At 39.6% G+C, this 22,067-nt stretch overlaps 2 protein-coding genes across 4 annotated transcripts; both read left to right on the top strand.

Moving 5' to 3' along the window:
* Positions 1 to 300: 300 nt before the first annotated feature.
* Positions 301 to 14,940, top strand: fap (fibroblast activation protein, alpha). Of its 2 annotated transcripts, none has more exons than XM_011489737.4 (26): positions 301 to 759; positions 914 to 995; positions 1,138 to 1,227; positions 1,320 to 1,414; positions 1,492 to 1,566; positions 1,663 to 1,715; positions 2,785 to 2,857; positions 2,995 to 3,115; positions 3,185 to 3,339; positions 3,807 to 3,904; positions 4,004 to 4,133; positions 4,591 to 4,629; positions 4,714 to 4,812; positions 4,895 to 4,965; positions 5,035 to 5,088; positions 5,197 to 5,321; positions 5,491 to 5,547; positions 5,934 to 6,032; positions 6,371 to 6,440; positions 6,521 to 6,715; positions 6,819 to 6,873; positions 6,958 to 7,057; positions 13,786 to 13,844; positions 13,944 to 14,016; positions 14,198 to 14,271; positions 14,449 to 14,940. In XM_011489737.4, the coding sequence occupies exons 1-26, from the start codon at positions 757 to 759 to the stop codon at positions 14,548 to 14,550; spliced, it is 2,247 nt and encodes a 748-aa protein (XP_011488039.1). In that variant the 5' UTR covers positions 301 to 756; the 3' UTR covers positions 14,551 to 14,940. The 2 variants fall into 2 exon arrangements, with proteins under 2 accessions (XP_011488039.1, XP_078795414.1); XM_078939288.1 differs by having other exon boundaries at positions 13,786 to 13,845; positions 13,936 to 14,016.
* gcgb (glucagon b) lies at positions 14,911 to 17,066 on the top strand. Of its 2 annotated transcripts, none has more exons than XM_020713102.3 (4): positions 14,911 to 15,360; positions 15,438 to 15,543; positions 15,981 to 16,136; positions 16,447 to 17,066. In XM_020713102.3, the coding sequence occupies exons 1-4, from the start codon at positions 15,267 to 15,269 to the stop codon at positions 16,565 to 16,567; spliced, it is 477 nt and encodes a 158-aa protein (XP_020568761.1). In that variant the 5' UTR covers positions 14,911 to 15,266; the 3' UTR covers positions 16,568 to 17,066. The 2 variants fall into 2 exon arrangements, with proteins under 2 accessions (XP_020568761.1, XP_011488036.1); XM_011489734.4 differs by having other exon boundaries at positions 15,131 to 15,360; positions 16,450 to 16,713.
* Positions 17,067 to 22,067: the final 5,001 nt, after the last annotated feature.

The raw sequence follows: 22,067 nt of genomic DNA, 5'->3' as shown, positions 1-22,067 counted from the left end.
GATTTTATTATAACGTTGATCTTAAATAAACACGAGATGGAAGAAAAAATTAAATTTTCTGGATCAAAATTAAATCATGCGACAGAACAATTAAAATTGATTGAAACCATTTTTACAATAGGAGAGGAGGAAAGAATGCTTTCACAAAAGTATTATACATTTTGCAAAATCAATTTCAGATTAAAGGAAATAATAAAAATACAATTTGACTTTTTTTTTCAAAGTATCTTTAGACTCAATAAGTTCACGTGTTTTTGTAGAATCCCAAATGTTACCTTTAGATGACAGATGTGAGCTGCTGCACCAAAGCTCCAAAGTTTCCCCATCCCCACTGTGCCCCACTGCTTCACCCTCACATAACCAACAAACTCCACAGAAATGCATCCACTTTACCTGCCATAGCCTTGCTAAAGCGTGCAGTGGAGTCCAGCGTCGGCGGGGTCTGGAGGAAGGCTGACTCCGGCTTTTCCTGCTTTCCTCTTCTCTGTGCACTGAGGAGCCACTTCCCAAAAGTGCGCGCAGCGCTCCTGCAAGTTTGGAACTGCTCCGCGGAACGGACTGGATCTGCAAGTTCAGGAAACTTGGACAAAAGGACAGCCGGAGGAGCTTCGGTCTCTTTTCCCTCTGCGGTTCTTGGTTCAAAGTTGCGGGGTTTTGTGCGTTTTCAGCTTTTATGTTGAAGGAGCGAAACGCGGTCAGGGATTGTTGGACGGAGACCCTCACTGGGACTTTACTATCATCATCATCATTATTATCATGGTCAGTAAACGATTAACCAGCTGCTCTTTGAGAATGAATAGTTAAAAATAATGATGTAAGAGGCTCAGACCATCATCAAAAATGGAGAAATGCAAACTTCAGCTGTTGTTTTAGAGAAGTTGGTAACTTTTTCCTTTTTTTTTTTTTTTGCCAGGGTTGCAACAAGGTGATATGGATATTGGCAGGAGTGGCTGTCACTGTCACTATGATAACAATCCTAGCTGTTTTCTATAGCAGTAAGAACTTCACCTCTTCCTGTCCCACTTTTCTATCTGATCCAGTTTCATGTAGACATAAAATAATCCAAAAACCTTCTCCCCAATATGGTCGATGCATGAATTATATGTATGGAAAAGTACTTTTTGCTTTTCTGTTCAGAGTCTGATGGCACCAAAAGGCCTTTCACACTGGGTGATTACTTCAACAATACCTTTCGAAAGAAATCCTACAACTTGTACTGGATATCAGGTATCATGCTCATAAAAGTCATTTCTGCAGTAATGCCTGTCCTGTCTGAGTAACTGCAACTTCCTGCAATCTGATACTCCCTTCTGTTGCAGACAAGGAGTATTTGCATAAAACAACTGACGGGAACATCTTCCTCTACAACGCTGAAACAATGAAGGAGACACTTTTCTTGAGCAACTCAACTTTTGTAATATACATGTAGAAGCTTTTTCATCTAAATACAAAAAAATTTTTGGTTTATACTAATAATATTCTGTATTTTAGGACAAAGTAGGGGCCACTGGGTATTTACTGTCTGGGGATCGTAAGTACATTGCTTTAGAAAGCAATTACACAAAGGTGAGAAGCCTCAGCTGGATGATCTGTGTTGACACTGCAGATAAACTTTAAATATTGACAATTAGATATGTTGTAATTGTGCTTAAAATGCTACAGAATTGGAGACATTCATACACAGCCTCATACTCCATCTATGATAAGGAGAATTCGTAAGTAGCCCTGGTCTTTTGTGTGTATTAGTGTACCAATATTACGAGATTAATACATTTTTGTGTTTGCAAAACTCAAAATGCTGAATAATGCATTGCCATGTTTTCTTACTTAAAAAATTATATATATAGATAGATATAGATACAGACAGACAGACAGACAGACAGACAGACAGACAGACAGACAGACAGACAGATGACAATTATTGTGTAAATGACACGCCACTTTTCTATCTAGAGGTCTGATGTTATAAGATATTTTCAAGAAATAAAAAGTCTGTTTAATTTTAGAACATACAAATGTTAAAAATAAAAAAAATGAAATGTATGTTATCAGTTTTTACCCAAACTGAAATCCAGAAATGAATTTTAAAAAAAAGCAAAAATTTGATTTGTCAAGAAATGTAAAAACTGAAAAACGGTACAAACCTAACTTACTGAAGAAAATGTAAACTTCAAGGAAAGTAGAATTGGTTTTCCTTTGTTCTGCTGTGAAATAGTGACGGTCTACTGACTGCTTCAGTAGCAAGTTTACCAGCGAAGCCCTGCGGTGAAAGCGCAAACTGTTGTGATGCAACACCAACACGGAACACTGACTGTGCACCCAGCTGTAAACACATGGGTGTAAACATGTGTTTACACTTAGTCCATTTTATGGTTGAGCCGACTGAAAAATGAACTTGAATTTGACCAAATAAAAAGGAATAATAAAGCAAAAAAACAATCATTGTGGCTAAAATGATGAGGGAATTTGATGAATACTACACTTTGTTTGTTTATTTAATTGTGCAATTGTTATATTGGCAAATTAAAGTCTGTTCTCTCTTTTTTTATCTTGATTATCGCTATTTTTCACCTCAGTCATTTTCTGGTCACGTGTATTTTCCAGTGAAGGAAAAGGGTCAAAAGATGAATCCGATGCTCTTTTTAGCACCAATGCTGTTAGCCTGTATTTACAGGCAGCTTCTCTGTAAAAGTAAAAATCTGAATTTTTCCTGTTTAACCACCATTTTATTGTTGATTTTTCTCTAGTTTTTTTTTACTTCTTTTTTTTACCATTTTATTGCAGAACATTTGTTACAACAGTCAGTCTTCCTTCTGAAGTGCAGTACTTTACCTGGGCGTCCACAGGAAGCCAATTTGTAAGCATTATACCGTGTTTTGTTGCACTGTGGTGTGTTTTCCTAACTTGAGAACTGTCTAAAATGTAAATAAAATAGTTTAATTTTCTATTTCTACAGCCAGTTTTTTCACAAACATCTAAATCTTGTGTTCACAGGCCTATGTGTCAAACTACAATATTTATTTAAACTCTGACATGAACACTAAAGCTGTTCAGGTTACTCAGAACGGCAAGAAGAATGAGATTCTTAATGGCATCCCTGACTGGGTGTATGAGGGTGAGTGATGTTTCACGTCTGGTGGTTTCTGCTTTGCATGTGTGTAACCTCTGTTTCTGATTCTTCCAGAGGAAGTGTTCGCATCCAATGGTGCAATATGGTGGTCCTCAACGGGAAAATTCTTGGCCTACGGAGAATTTAATGACACGAAAGTTCAGAAAATTGAATACACTTGGTACGGATCCGAGCAATACCCTGAAACAGTGGCTGTTCCTTATCCAAAGGTGGGATCATAAACGACAGTTATTCATGATGTGGCAAATCTCCTGAAACTTGGTATGAATGTTAAAACACGTGTTATTGAAGAAATTAATCAAATGACATCCGAACACATACTGTTTTTAAGTGTGGACAACCTTGAGCTCCTCCGTTTGGTGTGTCTCAGGCATAGGACGACTAAATAAAGGTTTTTCTCAAAGCACGAAGTGTCTGTACCAGTAGACTCAAGGATAGGTTAGCTGTCTTACCCAAAACAGGTCATTCTGCCTGCTGTGTGTCTTAAAGCCCAAACAAAAAGTTAAAATAGTCTCACAGCTGAACTCTCACAGCTCAATCGTGGGAAAAATGGCAGAGGAGAAGGTCATTGCAAACACTAAATCATCACATATCTGTTTACATCCAGAAGCTTGTGGCCATTTTCTGTCTTCTTACTCCAACTTCGTAAAACTTAATGAATTTGCTTGTTTTTTAGGCTGGATCCAATCTTACCAAAGTGAAACTGTTTGTGGTCAATGTCACAAATCCATCCTCCTCCATGCAGGTGGCTCCTCCTACTTCCATTGCATCCAGGTCTGTATTTTTCATTCAAGCACTGTATTTTTCAAAATAAGAGCTTTAAGGACTGCTTCATGTGACGGCCTTGTCACTATCTGTCCCCCTTTGCTGTAGTGATCACATTTTGTGCTCAGTGACCTGGGTTACAGACGAGCGCATTGCTGTGCAGTGGCTCACAAGGAAACAGAATCATGTGGTTGTACAGATCTATGACTTTGATGGAAGTAGCTGGAGAGAAAAGCGGGTAAGTGTAAGTTCTACCTGTCCAGTACGGAAATCCCTTCTGCTTTGGATTTTGTTCAACTTGAAGACCCACTTTTTAGCATGTTCTTGGACCATTCTTCTGATGATGTATAACTCATATTAAGAAAATTAAACTCAAAATTTAATTTCTGGGTATTTCTTTATTCCAATCATTGAGAATCACTACTAGAGTTGCAGACAATAAAATGCCCTTTGGAAGTCAATGTCAATGGCCCCGCCCACAATGCAGAGGCAAATTTCTAAAGAACTCCTGCCACTCTGCAGAAACTATGTCCTAGAAAACCACACAGGTTTTTTTATTATTATTTTGGCCAAAAACTGATAATCATACTTAAAAAACCATGGGGAACACTCTTAAAATACATCAAAAGATGATCGGAGTGGGTCTCTAAAGGATTATATATTTCATAGCTAATAAATATTTTTGCCTTCTGCAGGAATTTGAGCAAACTAGCAGGACGGGCTGGGTGGGGCGTGTAAGTTTTATACAAATAAAATCTAAGCTATCAGTACCAAGTCAACGTACCAACACGTGAGAACGTTTTGGATTTTATTTGTAGTATGGACCCCTGCCCCTCTTCTTTGCTGAAGATAAGATCAGCTTCTACAAAGTCATGAGCGATGATAAGGGCTACAAACATATTCATCTTGTGAAAGATGTAAGTATTCTCTATACCAGTTGCAAAATTTAACTATTTGTTTCTTTTGTTCTTAATAACTCAAGGTGTTTTTTTTCTGAAGGGCAAAACAACAGCCATCACCTCTGGGAAATGGGAGGTTATTTACATATGCAAGCTAACAAATGATGCCATGTAAGTGACGAAACCATGCAGTTATGAAATATTAAGAAAATTAGATCGTTGAACTTTTTTGGTTTACAGATACTTTGTGAGTAATCAGCACCAAGGAGTGCCAGTCAAGAGAAATCTCTACAAGTAAGTTTGAGTATTTTGGTTGATGCGTAGTGCTCAGAAAGACTCACAAACACATTAGCAAAAGCTTATAATAATCAAATTTACCTCAGAGGTCATTTTGCTCCTCAGAGTTTTGATTGGAAGCAGCCATTCAGACACCCAGTGCCTCACCTGTGACTTGGATGAGGACAGGTGTCAGCACAACTCAGCTTACTTCAGCTTTGATGCCTCTTTCTACCGGATGGACTGCTACGGTCAGTTAACCTTCTTCTTGTTCTCCTAAGCAATAACTCACCCATGTAAGGGGGAACATCTGTGCACAAGAATAGGAGCTTGAACAGCCCTGTCTAATTTCATGCAGAAGAGATGAAGTGGAATCAACTTGTATTTGCGAGTGTTGGTTTGTTTTTTCTTTTCTGTCAGGACCTGGACCGCCTTTATATACACTCGTGGACAACAGGGGCTCAGGTGCACCTAGAGGTACACACTTGGCTTTCTGTTTTTCTCACATGAATTAAAGGTTTGGAATCTTGATCCCCACCATCGGTCCCGCCCACACCTCAGAGGCAAATTTCTAATGAACTCTTCCCGCTCTGCAGAAACTATGTCCTAGAAAATGACAGTGTTGTGGTTTTGGCTAAAAACGGTATAATCTTAATTAAAAGACCACTGGGGTCACTTTCACAATATATCAAAAGGTGACAAGTATTAGTTACATAAATCAAAAGGACATATGCTTATATTTAACAGCAGATTGTAGAAAAATATGGTAAATGTTTTTGTGAAAACTTAATGATCAACCTTTAGAGAGAAACGTCTGTTTTGTCTTAAATTAATTGTAATATACTTCTTTATTTTTGATTCAGAGCTGTCTATTCTTGAAGACAACACGGATTTGAAAAACCTTCTCTCTGGATTCCACATGCCAACCATGAAATATGGAACTCTAAAAGTGTCAGGATTTGGTGAGAAGACAACAGTTGAGCATGGAACTAAAAATCCAAATCTGTCAGATCTTTGTCTCTTTTTTTATACTTCACCATTTTAGGATTAAACTGAAAACATTTGCTTACATTTTCTAAACAATCTGTAAAAATATACAAATAACAGTTTGTGTGCAAAAGACAGCATATAGACTGTGTAATAACACAGCTGGTTCCTGGAGATGTTGTTACTTTACATTCATGCTAATTATATATGACCTTTATCCTCACTTTTATTATATTACATTCCATGTTTATACACACGATGTAAACTGAATTAAACCTTAGAATAGAATGCTTTTTTTTACTTTTACCAACAGATCTTTGGTACCAAATGATGCTACCCCCAGGTTTCAAGAAGTCCAAAAAATATCCACTTCTTATAGACGTGTAAGTGAACTTTGTCCCAGCATGTGAAGTAGAAACTAGTAGTGGAAACCCTTCGCGCTCAATGATCTTGTACCTTTCAGTTACGGTGGCCCAAGCAGTCAGAGTGTTAGCTACAATTTCAAGCTTAACTGGGGCTCGTACCTGTCCTCTTCTCATGGGATCATCGTTGCAAGTTTCGATGGAAGGGGAAGCGGTTACCAAGGTGATGAAATAATGCATGCAATCTACAGGCGGCTCGGCACATATGAAGTTGAAGATCAGATAGCAGCTATAAGGTAAGGCGTTTGGACTTTTGGGATTTATAAGATCTTAGATGACTCAGATCTCCAAGTGTTTTTGGGGGTGTTTGTCAAATAATTGTTAACTTCTGCGTTGCAGGAAATTCATTGACATGGGTTTTATTGACACAAAAAGAATTGCAATTTGGGGCTGGGTAGGTTTCTCTTGCCCTGCTATTTTATGTCTTTGTTTATAGCTTTTAAACAGTTTTCTTACATCTGCTAATGTAATTCATTAGTCTTACGGTGGATACGTTGCCTCATTGGCCTTGGGTGCTGGAACTGGGCTCTTCAAGTGTGGGATTGCAGTTGCACCAGTGGCCAACTGGCAATATTATGGTGAGTGGAGAATTATCCTTATAATGTAAAGAACTGATTTAAAGTCTGAAGACATTTTAATAGGTCATCAGATTTAGCAGCTTTTGTGTTATTTGTGGCATTTTTCTTGATGCTTCAAAGGTCAATTCCTGTGAACAAAACCTGAAGATCTGTGGAAATGATTGAAAAAAAAAATTGGTTGACTTAAAATAAGAGCCTGGAGAATCTTCAAAAGGCTTTTGGGAAGGTTTTGAAAAGGGCTGAACATTTTCTTAAAAAACGATACTTTGGACTTTTGTAACCTTTATGTTTATACTTGATTTCCTCACAAATACCTGTAACAGCGTGTTGCTGCCTAGCTGCAGCATAAAGGCTCTAAGGTGTGTTAAAGGTTAGGGGTGTGAAGGGCTGTAAGCTAGTAGGAGAACGTGTAAACAAAGAGCTCTCAGCAACTGGAAGGGAAAGGGAGGTGGGGTTGCTCTACGCCAACAGTCTCACCCACAACTCAGAGATGAATTTCTTTTTTTTTTTTTTTTACTTGTCCTGTCCAACAGCTGGGCAAACAGATGAGAGCTGAAGGCCTCTTGCGTTGGACATATTTTACTTTAAAAAAAAGGGGTTATGAATCTTCTGACAAACCATAGGTATGTCTGAATAAACCCCTTTTGTAATCGAGGCCAAACTTTATTCATTTTAGTCATACTTGAAAATCTTTTGTGTGGGACCGGAAAGAAAAGGAAAGGAGGGAAGGAGAGAGAGGGATAGTAGAGAGGGGGGGATAGAAGGGTGATTATAAAAAGGGGGGGGGGGGGGGGTAAAACCATAAGGCAGCATAAAGCAACAAGTTTCTAGATGGTTATACTTAGTATAGTGAGGTTCAGATGTAATACAACTCTATAAGGGCGGGGCCTGTCCACATACACACTCAAATGTTATAAACACACCTTTTGGCTCCCAAAATGTTCACATTTCAACATGTACACAACACAAATACTGTTTCCACATGCATACTTATGCCTTCAAGCCAACTAGTGTGAAACAATTCATTCAATCACACAAAATATTTGTGCAAAGGTGAGCTAACACCTGTGCTCAAGTGAGTGTTTATGTTCTTCTAAAATGGATGATGGAATGTAAAAAGAAGGAGGGAGAGTGTCCAGCCATCCAAATCCGTACGCCAGCAAATAGAGAACAACCGCCCCCCCGGGTGATCACATCCACCACCCAGGCCAGGGCCGACAGGGTTTGTGTATTAAGGGGTGCAGTTAAAATTGCCGGGTAGGGCACTGAGAGGACATGTCCTGGTCACTCCCCCTCAATCACCCTCCCCACCAAGGGCCCTACATGTCTAAGGTGCAAATAATACCAAGAGGGGGGACAACCATGGGAGGGGGACCACTCCAAAGTAACTCCTACCCCCAAGGTGCATTGCAGGCTGACCCCCCCCCCCCCCCCCCCCCCCCCCCCATCACCCTAATAAGAGATTATATGAGGAAGATGGTAAGTCGAAACAGCTGGTAGACTGTCCCCCGGTGGTCAAACAGCCCCCCCCCAGCATAGGTCCCCTCAGCCCAGGGGTCCCAGCCCAGGGGTCCCATCCCCCAAAGCGCCGACCCCCCAGGCCCCACACCACCCACCCCACACAGAGAGAGAGGAGAAAGCGCTGCCCCCCGGAGCAAGCCCAGGCCCCAGCCCCCAGGCGCTGCCCCTGGGAGAGTTCTGGTCAGGCCTCGACGGGACCAAGGCAGCAAACAAGCCGGGGCTACCGCCGATTGCCTCAGCGGAGAACTCGACCCATCAAACCCCCAGGGTCCCGTGCCGATAGTGATCCCAGCCCCGGGTGCAGATGGGCAGCCCATCCAGCGCCGCTGAACCCCCCCCCCGAGCAGGGCTCCCCACCAACCCCCCACCCCCCAGCACAGGCAAAAAGACCACCCCCCCAAGCCAAGCCAGACACCCACTCAACCCCCCCCATCACACACACCCGAGCCCGGAAGACCGCGCAGCACCCCAGCCTGCCGCACCCAGGCACCGGACCCGACCCCCTGACTAACGGAGTGAAATATTATTACCTAAGTTGCATAATAGTTTGTATATTTTGGAGAGAATTTTATTCATTGAAAAATTAATCATAGAGGTAACTACCTCTGGTGGCTTCATTGTCTTTGTATTTAAACGTTTTAGTGATAATAGACTTAAGCTGCTGATATTCCAAGAAGTTATTTATTCCATGTTTGTCTTGAAGTTCCTGGGGTGTTATGAATCTTCTTTCAATAATTGCGTGCTCTAGTAGTGTTACACCCCCTGCTTTTTTTTTTTTTAGAAGGATGTCCGGGTTGTTCCAGATGGCTGTTATTTTGCACGGTTGAGTTGAAGAGTTTGATATTTTGGGAAATTCCCACCAGGCTTTTAAAGTGGTGTTTATATTAATACTTTGGAAACAGTCCTGGTTTTTAAATGTTTGGTATAAGCGGTAGATCTGACAGGTTGATCTTTCCACACAATGCCTGTTCCAAGTCCAACCATGAGTTGGTTTCTGGATTATTTTTTAACCATTTTAAGATGTATTGTAATCTATTGGCAAGAAAGTACTTGTAGACGTTATGTAATTCTAAGCCTTCACAGCTTGTTACAGATTTTTAAAATTTTTAGACTAATTTTTGCGTGTTTATTGTTCCATAAAAAGCTTGATATGGATGAGTCTAAAGTTTTGAACCATTTTAATGGCGGTTTTAGTGGGGATCATTGAGAAGAGATAATTAACTTTGGGTAAGATTTTCATTTTAACCGTGGCCACCTTGCCCATGAGGGACAGAGGCAATTTGACCCAGCGGGTTAGATCGTCCTGTATGCGTTTCAGTAATGGGATGTGATTTAGCAGCACCAATTCTGATAATTTAGGGGAAAAATAAATACCTAGATATTTGATATTCCCTGACTTGACTGGTATTGTGAGTCTTTGCTCCACATTACTGTTCAGTGATAATAAAACAGATTTATTACATTTAATTGAGTTGTCTGATATGGAGGAGAATTCATTAATAATTGTTGCTGTTTCATTTACAGAACGTGAATTATTTAACCCTTGTGCTATCTTAGATGACCCCAACCTTACATTGACGTGTTATCCCTACCATGACAAAGGTGAATAAAGGTGGAAAGATTTCATGTAATCTATGGACACCAGTAAAGATCACAAATCATTGAAGAAAAAAGGTTCACCGCACTGTCTAGTGCAGGGGTCGGCAACCTTTTTTACTCAAAGAGCCATTTGGGACCGCCCCTAATGAAAAGAAAGCACCCGGAGCCACAACCCGTTTGACATCATTATATATATTGTGCATGTATATATTATATCAAGGGTGCTCATTACGTCGATTTTCAAGGACATGAGTGTAGATCACGGGCCAGAAAAGATAAAAAAAGTACTTCTTAAAAATCCACCAGCCAATCAAAATCCCCACTGAGAAGTACAGGACTTGATTGACATGTAGATTGGCCAATCGGACATCCTCTGAAACATACATCACTGCAAATGCACATTGTGTTCTTAAAAGGATGATACCGCGGTCGCGTTGTGAGGAACTATTAGTTCTGGTCTGATCGCTGCATGGAGCGATGTGTTTTTCAATGCATGGTAGACACGGAGAATGTGGAGATCAGGTTTATTATTTTGAAGAGTTCTACTTGGTAATCATGTTTCCATGTTTGAGTTCATAAAATCATTTCAGAGAAAGTCTCTGCTTCAACTCCCGCAGGGAAAGCTGCGTCTCAATCTGACGCCCGTGTTTTCATCTCTCTGACAGAGTTTAAAGCCAAAGCCCCTCCTCTGCCTCTTTACCTGCTTTTCCTCTCTACCTGTTCACCTGTTCAAATCCTCTGCAGCTGAGAGTTGGTTTCCCCGTGCTCCTCAGTGTGTCCCACACAGAGAGCGCAAAATACGATAGTCGGGGCGCTCCAGCGCCGCACAAGGATGAAAGAGCCGGACGCAGGTTATAGCGGGGATAGAGCGGGTTAAGCAAATGAATGGAAGAAGGCGGCCTGCTAAAGAAACATTCAATATTGTACACATTTTATTATTAGTCTGAACTTTCTTTTATTTAGAAAAATCTTTTATTTTGCTAAATCAGTCCAGTACGGAAAAAAAACATCAACAAAAGCTGTGTTGGGCGGTTTTTGACTGGGTCTCGCGGTTTTCAGATGACTTTTGGGCTGGAACTGGCGCAAACTCTCAGTCATCAGAAAGTTTCTCTCTGCCCCACGGCACATCAAGTTCCCGGCAGAAGATCACTCCGGACCGCGTGTGTCCTCCTGCTATCAGCTCTGCAGTTCTCGCCTGATAAATACGAGCTCATTTAGGAAGCTGGTTTTGATGTGGTACGCGCTTCGTACAGAGCCAGAAGATGAACAAACTAAAATTAAATTTAATTATTATAAAATACTCATTATTTTCCGAAGTCACAGGGAGCCACAACAGAAGGATGAAAGAGCCACATGTGGCTCCGGAGCCATGGGTTGCCGACCCCTGGTCTAGTGGGTCTAGATGACCCAACTCCCAATGGTAAAGTGCCTAGGATAGCACAAGGGTTAAAAACAGTAATATGTCATCTGCATATAGACTAATTTTATGATGGCTGTGTTTGGTTTTAATTGCTTTAATGCTCTCATTCTGTCTTATTGATGCAGCTAGAGGCTCCATAAATATAGCAAAAAGAGAGGGAGAGAGTGGGTTACCCTGCCTGCTTCCTCTTTCAAGAAAAAAACTGTTAGAAGTCTGTCTATTAGTTCTGACTGATGCATTGGGGTTGTGATGTAATATTTTAATCCAATTGAGGAATGATTCTCCAAACCCAAACTTATGGAGGGCAGCGATGAGGAACTTCCAATTTACTCTGTCAAAAGCTTTTTCAGCATCCAGCGACAGTATAGTCATTTCCTGGTTTTTAATAGTGATAAAGTCTATTATTTTAACAAGTCTGCGCACATTGTCATCCAAGTGTCTGTCTTTGATGAATACAGTTTGATCAAGGTTAAATATGTAAGGAGTGATTTTTTTCTATTCTCTGTGCTAGTGCTTTGCAGACAATTGTTACATCTGCATTGATTAAAGAAATGGGGCGATAGCTTGAAGGACTAGTGAGATCTTTGTCTGATTTTAGAAGAAGAATTATGTTGGCTGAGTTCATATTAGGTGGTAGTGATTGGCTTTCATTGATAAATGTGACCGTTTTATAAAACGTTGGTGCCAGCTGTTCCCAAAATTTTTTATAAAACTCAGCAGGAAAGCTGTCAGGCCCTGGTGCTTTGCCATTAGGCATAAGTAACAGAGCTCCATGGAGTTCAGACAATGAGTGTGGTGAGTCTAAGTTTGTGATTTGATCCTCATTTAACCTGGGTAGGTTTACATTATTAAGAAATGAGTCAATACTTCGCTCTGATGGATTGATCTGTGATGTGTATACGTTTTTACAAAAGTCTTTAAACACATTATTAATTTTGACCGGGTGGTGAGTGACATTTCCTGTTTGGTCCATAATAGATGTGATTGTTGATTTTTCTGTATTAATTTTAAGCTAGAAATTTGCCGATCTATTTGAGTTTTCAAATCTTTCAAGTCTTTGTATTGGAAATTGTGTTTGTTTATTAATGATGTCATTTAACTGCAATTTTAATGTTTTCAGATCTCCCAGAATGTGTTCCTGTGCAGAAGCAGCACAAGCAGCCTCCAGAGTTTTGATTTTATTTTCTAATTCTAATAAATCTGCTTTCTCTTTGCGTTTTTATGAGTTGAGTAAGAAATGATTTCCCCTCTCATTACTGCTTTTGCTGTTTCCCAAAGAACGCACGGTGGGATGTCTGGAGTATTGTTGAAGTCTAAGAAGGTTGCCCACTCTTTTTTACAGAATTGAATAAATTCTTGGTGTTTTAGCAGAGATGTATTAAACCTCCAGGATGTACCTGAGGGTGTGGATAGTTCCCTAGAAATATTAACAGAAACTGGTGCATCATCACTGATAATGATTGGATGAATGCTGGAACTTTTAATATCTTTTAAAAGAGATTAACTGACTAATAAATAGTCTAAACGAGGGTGTGAGTGGTGAAACGGAGAAAAAAAGGTGAACCTTTAGTGTTTGGATGACATGAGCGCCAAGCGTTGCAGAGACCCAGATCATTCATGTACTGCTTTAGAATACTTGTAGACCGCCATGTGCGTTGGTGTGCTGCTGTGCTGAGTCTGTCAAGTTCAGGATCCAGAATCAGATTGACATCTCCTCCTATAATGATTGTGGAGTCAGAGTGAACCAATAGTGAGGTGAAGAATCTGTGAAAAAAGGAAGAGTTGTCAACATTCGGGCCATGCAAAGGTCCTTATTCTGAATGGATATATTAATAATTACAAATCTGCCTTCTGGGTCAGTAACTTTATCCTTATGAGTAAATTCACCACCAGGGGGACAGAGATGAATTTCTATTGAGCTACTGCTGCTCTGTAAGAAACTATGTCCTAGAAAAAGACACAGATTTCTTGATTTTGCCTAAACATGTTACAATCATAATTCAAAGACTACTGGGGACACTTTTACAAAAGAACAAAAGATGATCTTAGTGGCTTAGGGATTTAAAGTTACGTAAATTAAACTTTTAAATCTCTGTATGAAGAATCTCTTCATTGAAAAAAAAAGATCTAGTTTCTCTTTCTGTAAGTAACACACCACACAACTACTTTATTAACCTTTGTTTTTTAGATGCTGTTTACACTGAACGCTACATGGGCAAGCCAGAGGAGAATCCTGACAATTATAAAGTGAGTGTCGATCCAAACACAGTTGTCAAAAACACAGAAAAATTCTAAAACAGTCTGCAGACTTTATGGATATTTATTTATTTATTTTTGGCTTGGAAGAATTCCACTGTTACATCCAGAGCCAAGAACTTCACAAAGGTTGACTTCCTGTTGGTTCATGGCACAGCAGATGGTACGTTTCATCATTTCTTCCACTCATTTAGGTTTTTTGATTGAAACAAGTGTCTGCTTCATTTCCCACCATGCTACCTGGTTATTCTCTAAATGTGTCCATAAATGAACCATGTTTGCTTTGAGAGAAACCTGAGCTTTAGCGTTCAGTCACGTAGTCTAAAGCGCTGTCCTTCCTGTAGACAACGTCCATTTCCAGCAGGCCGCACAAATCTCCAAAGCCCTGGTGGATGAGCAAGTGGACTTTGAGGCGATGGTAAATATTGGCTCTGGGAAGTGGGATTAATATTGACCTTGAGGGTGTTGATTTATTTCAAATGGAAAAAACCTTTCATGCAAGAAATGTGTGATTTCAAATGTGGACAGTTGTTCACGTATCAGGCAATCTGATCACGCCATCAACAAGCTGAACTTGTTGTCTTGTTCATTTCAGTGGTACACTGACAGGGACCATTCTCTCTCAGGATCTGCCCGCTATCACGCATTCAACCACATGAGTCACTTTTTGCAGAAATGCCTTGTAAATGTCAACTGAAATGGGAAAGAAAATGTCAGCATTTATAGTAAATATTCCCAACATTTTTTTTATTTTTGTAAAAAGAAATTTCAGTGTATTTTACATGCCACACAGACGTTACTGTTGATATAGGCATACAGTTGCAGTTTATGTGGAATTACATCTAAATTTGTGGTTTTTAGAAATAAAGCCATTGCATGCATCTGTAGGTAACATATTTTGTACAAAAAAGTGGAAGTTTTTGGTGGATGAATAACACTGCACTGATTTGTTTTGTCGTGGTGTCATTTGTACTGCAGCTACATTAAAGATTGTTAAAATTGTTCTTTAACTGAAATTTTCATATCTGCTAAATAGCAAAAATTCTTAGTAAAAAAACAATAAACGAAAATGATCAAAATAAACAAAGGGAAATTTTTCTTGCCAAAAAAAAAAAAATTAGTAAATACTTTGAGGAGTGAGGTTTTTTTTTTTTTTTAAATAATCCATCTCTAAAACTAGTTTCAGGTAGAAAGATGGCCAAAAAATTGAGCAAATGTCATTAAAAATAAATGAAAAGAGCAGTTAGGCTGCTTTTTTTAAGCAAGGTTAAATACGATCAGGAGAACCAGCCAGATGCTGACTAATATGTTGAGTGTAGCCAAGGATCTGCTGAGGTTTTGGTAAAGGGGGAGTCACCTGGGAGACCACTCTTCAGCTCTGCTATATAAGACTGAGCAGATCACTGAGAGACCATGAAACAGCTTCAGAAGCCACAGGGAAGAGGAAGAGCACCAATCAGCACGCAGCAAATTCTTGTGTCAAACACTCGACTCAAAAGGAGCACAGGTAAGATTTTTGTTTCTAAAAAACATGTATTTAAACATAGAAACGTACTTATCCTCAAGGTCTGTGTTTATCCAAAGAGGCTCAAACAATGAAAACAGCTCAGTCTCTTGCTGGACTTCTGCTCCTCATCCTCATCCAAAGCAGCTGGCAGGTGCCTGATCAGGACGCGGATGGAAATTCTGTGTAAGCTCAACTTTTATATATTTTTTCTGTCTTTCCTCTGATGTCATTTTTCTTGGAGGATTACTACATTATAACTTGTGAAATAAACGTTTTGATTGTTTTGATTTTTAAAACAGATGTTAGCTGCAGAAAGTGTGTTCAGAGGGGATTTGATGTTTCGCTGAAACTTGTTGATTGACAACTGATACTTTTAACCTTCTTAACAGCTTAAGTTTTTGTTTGAAATACTTTTTTTCTATTTTGTTTTTATTTTCTTTATACGTCTTATAATTGTGTATTGATCGGCTTAACATTTATGTCCAGAGAAAGTAAAAATGAATTATTTTTAATGTTTTTTGTTATTATTGTTACTAGACTTTAACAGCAGATTGTGAAGCTTAGACTCAAAGGTTATTTTTCCAAGTGTACTCAGTTGTTTTCATATTGTGTGATTTTAGGTTAATGAATGAAAATTCGATGTTCAGTGATCTCAGCGAGCCCCCAAACATGAAGAGGCACTCGGAGGGGACGTTTTCCAACGACTACAGCAAATACCTGGAGACAAGAAGAGCCCACGACTTTGTTCAGTGGCTGAAAAATTCTAAAAGGAATGGGTGAGTGTCTATTTTCTCTTAGGTTACTCTAACTTTGAAGTGTTTTACACTAATAGGCTTTGTTTGACGTAAATGTAATGCTGAAGCATAGAGGGTATCAACGCTTAATGTAGGATTTAACCCCTCCACGCCGTATGTTTGATAATATGGCCCATTTAATCCAGAACTCCACTTAATTTAGCATCACCTTGAATGGAAAAAACATTGAAGAATATATTTTTTTATACAATCGGAGATGAATTCAGGCATGAAGTGGTTAAGAGATTGGTTTGACGTCAACTGTTGACATATATTCTGGGTGTTTCTTCAGCAGTTTATTCAGGCGTCATGCGGACGGCACCTACACCAGCGATGTCAGCTCCTACTTGCAGGACCAGGCAGCAAAGGAGTTTGTGTCCTGGCTGAAGGCCGGCCGGGGCAGAAGAGACTAAACTCAAACTCGACTTCCTCGTAACTTTTTCCATCCCCAAATATGGCACATCTATTTTTTTTCAACGACTTTGTGCCATTAGCTCAGTTTTTCAATCTGTATTAATCTCTTTCTTCTGGTAATAAATCCCACTGATGAAATACCCTGTTGGCCTTTAGTGTTCAAAAGAAACCAATTTGAAGTCTTTTTTTTTTTTTTTTTTTTTTTTATTGTGTCTAAATCATAAATGTTGTAGGAAACTTCAATCACTTTTTTCTCACACATGTTTCATCTTCTTGGTTTCGCTGCATTTCTGTGTCTTTCAAAGCATCGTATGTGACTTTAGGGTTAACCTTCTCGGACATTCAGATGCAGTTTCGATTTTTCCTTCAACTGTGCCTGTGGGCTTCATTTATCACGATTTATTTTCTTTTTGAATTGTTTAGGTCTAGATAGAGAAATGTGTACAATTCCAGAGTTTCCTCCTGAAGACAAATAAAAAATAAGCGTTTAAACAAAAATGTGTGTGTGATGGTTTGTTTTTTTCAGAAATGCCAACATTTTTATGAAAGCATTCACTCATTGTCATAAACTGTTGTAGAGACATGCGGTTTGATGGACCAATATCAAACCAATACTCTCCACAGACCAGCACTTATTTTTCCTGTCATGTTCCTCTAATCCAACTTTAAAAGGGAGAAAAAAAATCAATAAACACATGAATCCACTGGGAACTGCGCTGTGGAATTTACACACGCTAACACAGACGTGTGTGTCACCTGTCAACTGCTCACTGCCGATGCTCAGACTGCACACCGAGGACACTTATGCTAAATCAAAGCAAAGGAAACCATGCCAATCAACTGGCTGTCAGACTCGTTAGGAACGACTGGGTCGACACATTTGATTTTCTCCTGGCGCTGAGACTAAACAGTGATTCACATGAGCCAGCAGCCTGACACTCTCTTGGGTGTGCCACACGTCTGAGCTGTCATCCGCAGCACATCAAACCATCTGCTTATTGCAGGAAGGAACCTCTGCCCACTGCTGTCTGCTCGCAGGACAAACCCATGAGGGCTAGGAATTGGCAAACATGTGGAGCGGCACTGACACCACATTTTCTCCTCATGTCATTGTAGGCTTTAGTGTAGCTGCCTTTTCAGTTAACAGTTAATGTTCTGGGCGCTTTGAGCTTCAGCAAGCCATAAATGTTCAAAACACTGGTAAAAGTTCTCAGCAATCACATAATTTCAATGATATACTATGTGTATGGGAATGTTATCACTTTTAAAGGTTTAATTTTTGCCAATAATAGTTAATATCTTAGTTAATTGGCTTTAATCCAGCTGCAGTTCCAACCTGTGGTGATTAAACTCAAACAGATGGTGAAGATTTACACCTGCATGAATCACAAAGCAATTAAGCAGTGTTTAATTTTTCTCTTTACAGCTTTAATATTTTAAAGTTACCTCTTTATGCGTTCAATGGGTTTTTGTCATTTAATGTGTTATCTCACTACATGGTCTCAAATAAATGAAACCATTTTAACTAGGGGTGTTATGATTCATTTTAACAACAACAGTGTCAGCATTTTGAGCAATCCGATTGGATCTGATTCACTGACGGAAAATTAATCCAGAACAGTGGCAGAGCAAGAAGGTTTTATTTGAGGGGGCGTGAGGGGGTCTTCAGGGGATCTTCAGCCAAAAATCCAACCAGTGTGACTGAGATAAACACCTGGGTACTGAACAGTGCAGGTGATGTTTTCCGGATTCCTTGTATTTTTTGCAAAATAATCAAAATAAAATATGTGTACGTGTAAATAAGAATTTATGACAAATCCTTTCACATGTCTGTTGTCCACTGTGATGGAACGTTTTTACGTTTTAGTAAAATAAACCTGCTATGCCTCAGTCCAAATGATATTTCCCAATATTAAAATAAATCATTTAACTTCGGTTTATCTGTTGATTTTGTTCAGCATCTTGTCTTCAACAGCATGCTAATGAAAAGTACTATATACATAAATGGATTGATTGGTTGATTGTTACACCACTACTTTTAGCCTTTGTAACATCACTACTGTAACATTCTCAGTAAAATCTGTCACATATATACGGTATGTACAGTACAGACCAAAAGTTTGGACACACCTTCTTATTCGAAGTGTTTTCTTTATTTTCATGACTATGGAAATTGTAGATTCACACATATATACATACATACATATATGTACATATACATATATATATATACACATACATACATATATATATATATATATATATATATATATATATATATATATGTGTGTGTGTGGGTGTGTGTGTGTGGGTGTGTGTGTGTGTGTGTGTGTGTGTGTGTGTATATGTATGTATGTATATATATATTTATATGTAGATAGATAGATAGATAGATAGATAGATAGATAGATAGATAGATAGATAGATAGATAGATAGATAGATAGATAGATAGATAGATAGATAGATAGATAGATAGATAGATAGATAGATAGATAGATAGATAGATAGATAGATAGATAGATAGATAGATAGATAGATAGATAGATAGATAGATAGATAGATAGATAGATAGATAGATAGATAGATAGATAGATAGATAGATGACTTTACTAATCCCACAATGGGGAGATTTCATTTATTTGTGGCAGCAAAAACGACATTCTGAAATAATCTATATAATATAACATCAAAAAAGGACATCAAAAATGACATTCATTTGAAATTATTAAAAATTATAATTAAAATTATTAATACCATTGTTATGAAAATTATTATCAAAATTGAGATTCGTATTAAATAAATAAATATTAAATAAATAAATACAGCTACAAAAGTGTAAAAAAAATATGTGGTGAACTGCAAAACATGTGATCAACTGCACAAAACATGTAAAAACTTTTTTTTTTTTTTAAATACAGAAATAAGTAATAAAGTTTGCACCAAAACAAACGACTGTTCAGGAACAAAAACAATTGAAAATTAAAAAAACAACAACTACAACAAAAATAAATAAATTAATGAGTGAAAGAAAAACAGCCCTGGGACCGTGGAGTGTCACTGTAACACGGTGTTGTACAGTCTGATGGCTGTGGGGAGGAATGACCTGCGGTAACGCTCCTTCTTGCACTGTGGGTGTAACAGTCTGGTGCTGAAGGAGCTGGTCAGCGCCTCTACAGTTTGGTGCAGGGGGTGGGAGGGGTTATTATCTATGATGGATGTTCGCTTAGGTAACATCCTCCTGTCCGCCACCTCCTCAATGGACTCAAGTGTGCAGCCCAGGACAGAGCCGGCCTTCCTAACCAGTTTGTTAAGCCTCTTCAAGTCACTGCCTGTACTGCCACCCGCCCAGCACACAGCTCCATAAAGGACCACTGAGGCCACAACAGTGTCGTAAAAGGTCCTCACCAGCTGTATGCACACGCCGAATGACCTCAGTCTCCTCAGCAGGTGAAGGCGACTCTGACCCTTCCTGTACAGAGCATCCGTGTTGTTGGACCAGTCCAGTCTGTTGTTCAGGTGAACACCCAGATATTTAAATGTGTCCACAATCTCAATGTCTGAACCCTGGATGTTCACCGGTGAATGTGATGGTGAGGACCTCCTGAAGTCCAGGACCAGCTCCTTCGTCTTGCTGGTGTTAAGCAGCAGGTGGTTAATTTTACACCAGCCAACAAAGTCAGTGATGACCCCCCTGTACTCCTGCTCGTCCCCCCTGATACACAGCCCACAATGGCACTGTCATCTGAGAACTTCTGCAGATGACAGTGGTGGGAGTCGTAGGAGAAGTCCGATGTATTGGGTGAACAGGAATGGGGAGAGCACAGTCCCTTGAGGTGCCCCTGTGCTGCAGACCACCACATCAGACACACAGTCACGCAGCCTCACAAACTGTGGCCTGTCTGTGAGGTAGTTGATGGTCCAAGCAACCAGATTTTGGTCCACACCTGCAACTTCCAGCTTCCTCCTCAGCAGTATTGGCTGAATTGTGTTGAAAGCACTGGAGAAATAAAAAAACATGACTCTCACAGTGCTCCCAGGGGACTCCAGGTGTGACAGGGCCCAATGCTGCAGGTAGATGATGGCGTCATCCACCTCGATGCCTGGTCAATATGCAAACTGTAGCAGGTCCAGTGCTGAGCTCACCTGGGTGCGGAGATGGCTGAGGGTGATCCTCTCCATAGTCTTCATCAGGTGGGAGGTTAAGGCGACAGGTCTGAAGGGGTTCGGTTCCGTAGGACGAGGTACTTTTGGAACCAGAACCAGGCAGGAAGTCTTCCAGAGGACTGGTACCTTCTCCAGTCTGAGGCTCATATTAAATATGAACATCATCACCTCACAGAGCTGGTCTGCACACTCTCTGAGGAGCCTGGAGGTGATGTTGTCAGGGCCTTAAGCCTTCCTGGCCTTTGTTCGCCTCAACTCCATCCTAATCTGATTCAGGGTGAGGCAGGGGGTGGGGGGGTGGAGGGGGGGGGCGGTTTTTGGTCTGGTGCTGTGAGTCGTTGGGGGGGGGGGGGGGGGGGGTCCCTTTGCTTCTGTTGGAAGAAGGGCAGAGTGGACCGCTTGGTGCTGAGGTGGTAGCAGCTGGAGCTGGGAGGAGACGCCTGAGCTTGAAAGGTGTGAAGAGGGGGCCATGTGGATGGAGACGGGGGGCTGGGCAGAATCAAATATCTTAAAGAACAGATTCAGTCCATTTCCAGCCTCACCGTGGCCCGAGATGTGTTTAAGATCTCTCCACACATCACGGATGTTGTTCTGTTCCAGGTGCTGCTCCAGCTTCTTCCTGTAGCAGTCCTTGCACCTTCTGATCTTGTACTTCAGATATATATACCGGTGTGTGTGTGTGTATATATATATATATATATATATATATATATATATATATATATATATATATATATATATATATATATATATATATATATATCACAAAAATGATCTAATTCTTTCTAATTTAAGTCATTTTGGATTGACTTACTAGACTTACAGATGTGTTTCTAAACTTGTTAATTCAGTTTTTCTTATACTAATAAAAATGGTCCAAAATTATACTTTAATACAAAATTAATCTGTGGACTTAACATATTTCTTATGTCATAGATAAAGATAAATATTTTTCTTATAAGTAAATGCAAAATCTGTGGGCATCTAGGGATATTAAGTCATTTGTTTCATTTACTTTCTGATATGTTTTAGGTTTTTTCTTAGGCCACCAGTTTGGGATGTTTTTGCTCACATTCACACATGGTTCAGGTTACCAATCACCACAGCTGTTTTTCTTTTCTAGTTAACAACATTTAGTTTACTTAAGTTTGTGGTTTCACTTTGAGCAAGTTTTCTGTTCAATTTCTGCTCTCTTGTTTTCCCTCATGTTTCTGTATGTGCTTTTTAGATTCTTTTGTTCGAGTATCATCATTATCACCAGATCTGACACTTGTATAGATTTAAAAAAACTCAGTTGTGTACAGTGAACATTCTTTCACAAATTAAGTCACAAC

This window comes from Oryzias latipes, chromosome 21 (assembly GCF_053564925.1).
Source record: "Oryzias latipes strain Hd-rR chromosome 21, Olatipes_Hd-rR_3.1".
Lineage (NCBI taxonomy): Eukaryota > Metazoa > Chordata > Actinopteri > Beloniformes > Adrianichthyidae > Oryzias > Oryzias latipes.
This window is presented reverse-complemented; position numbering and strand designations above follow the sequence as displayed.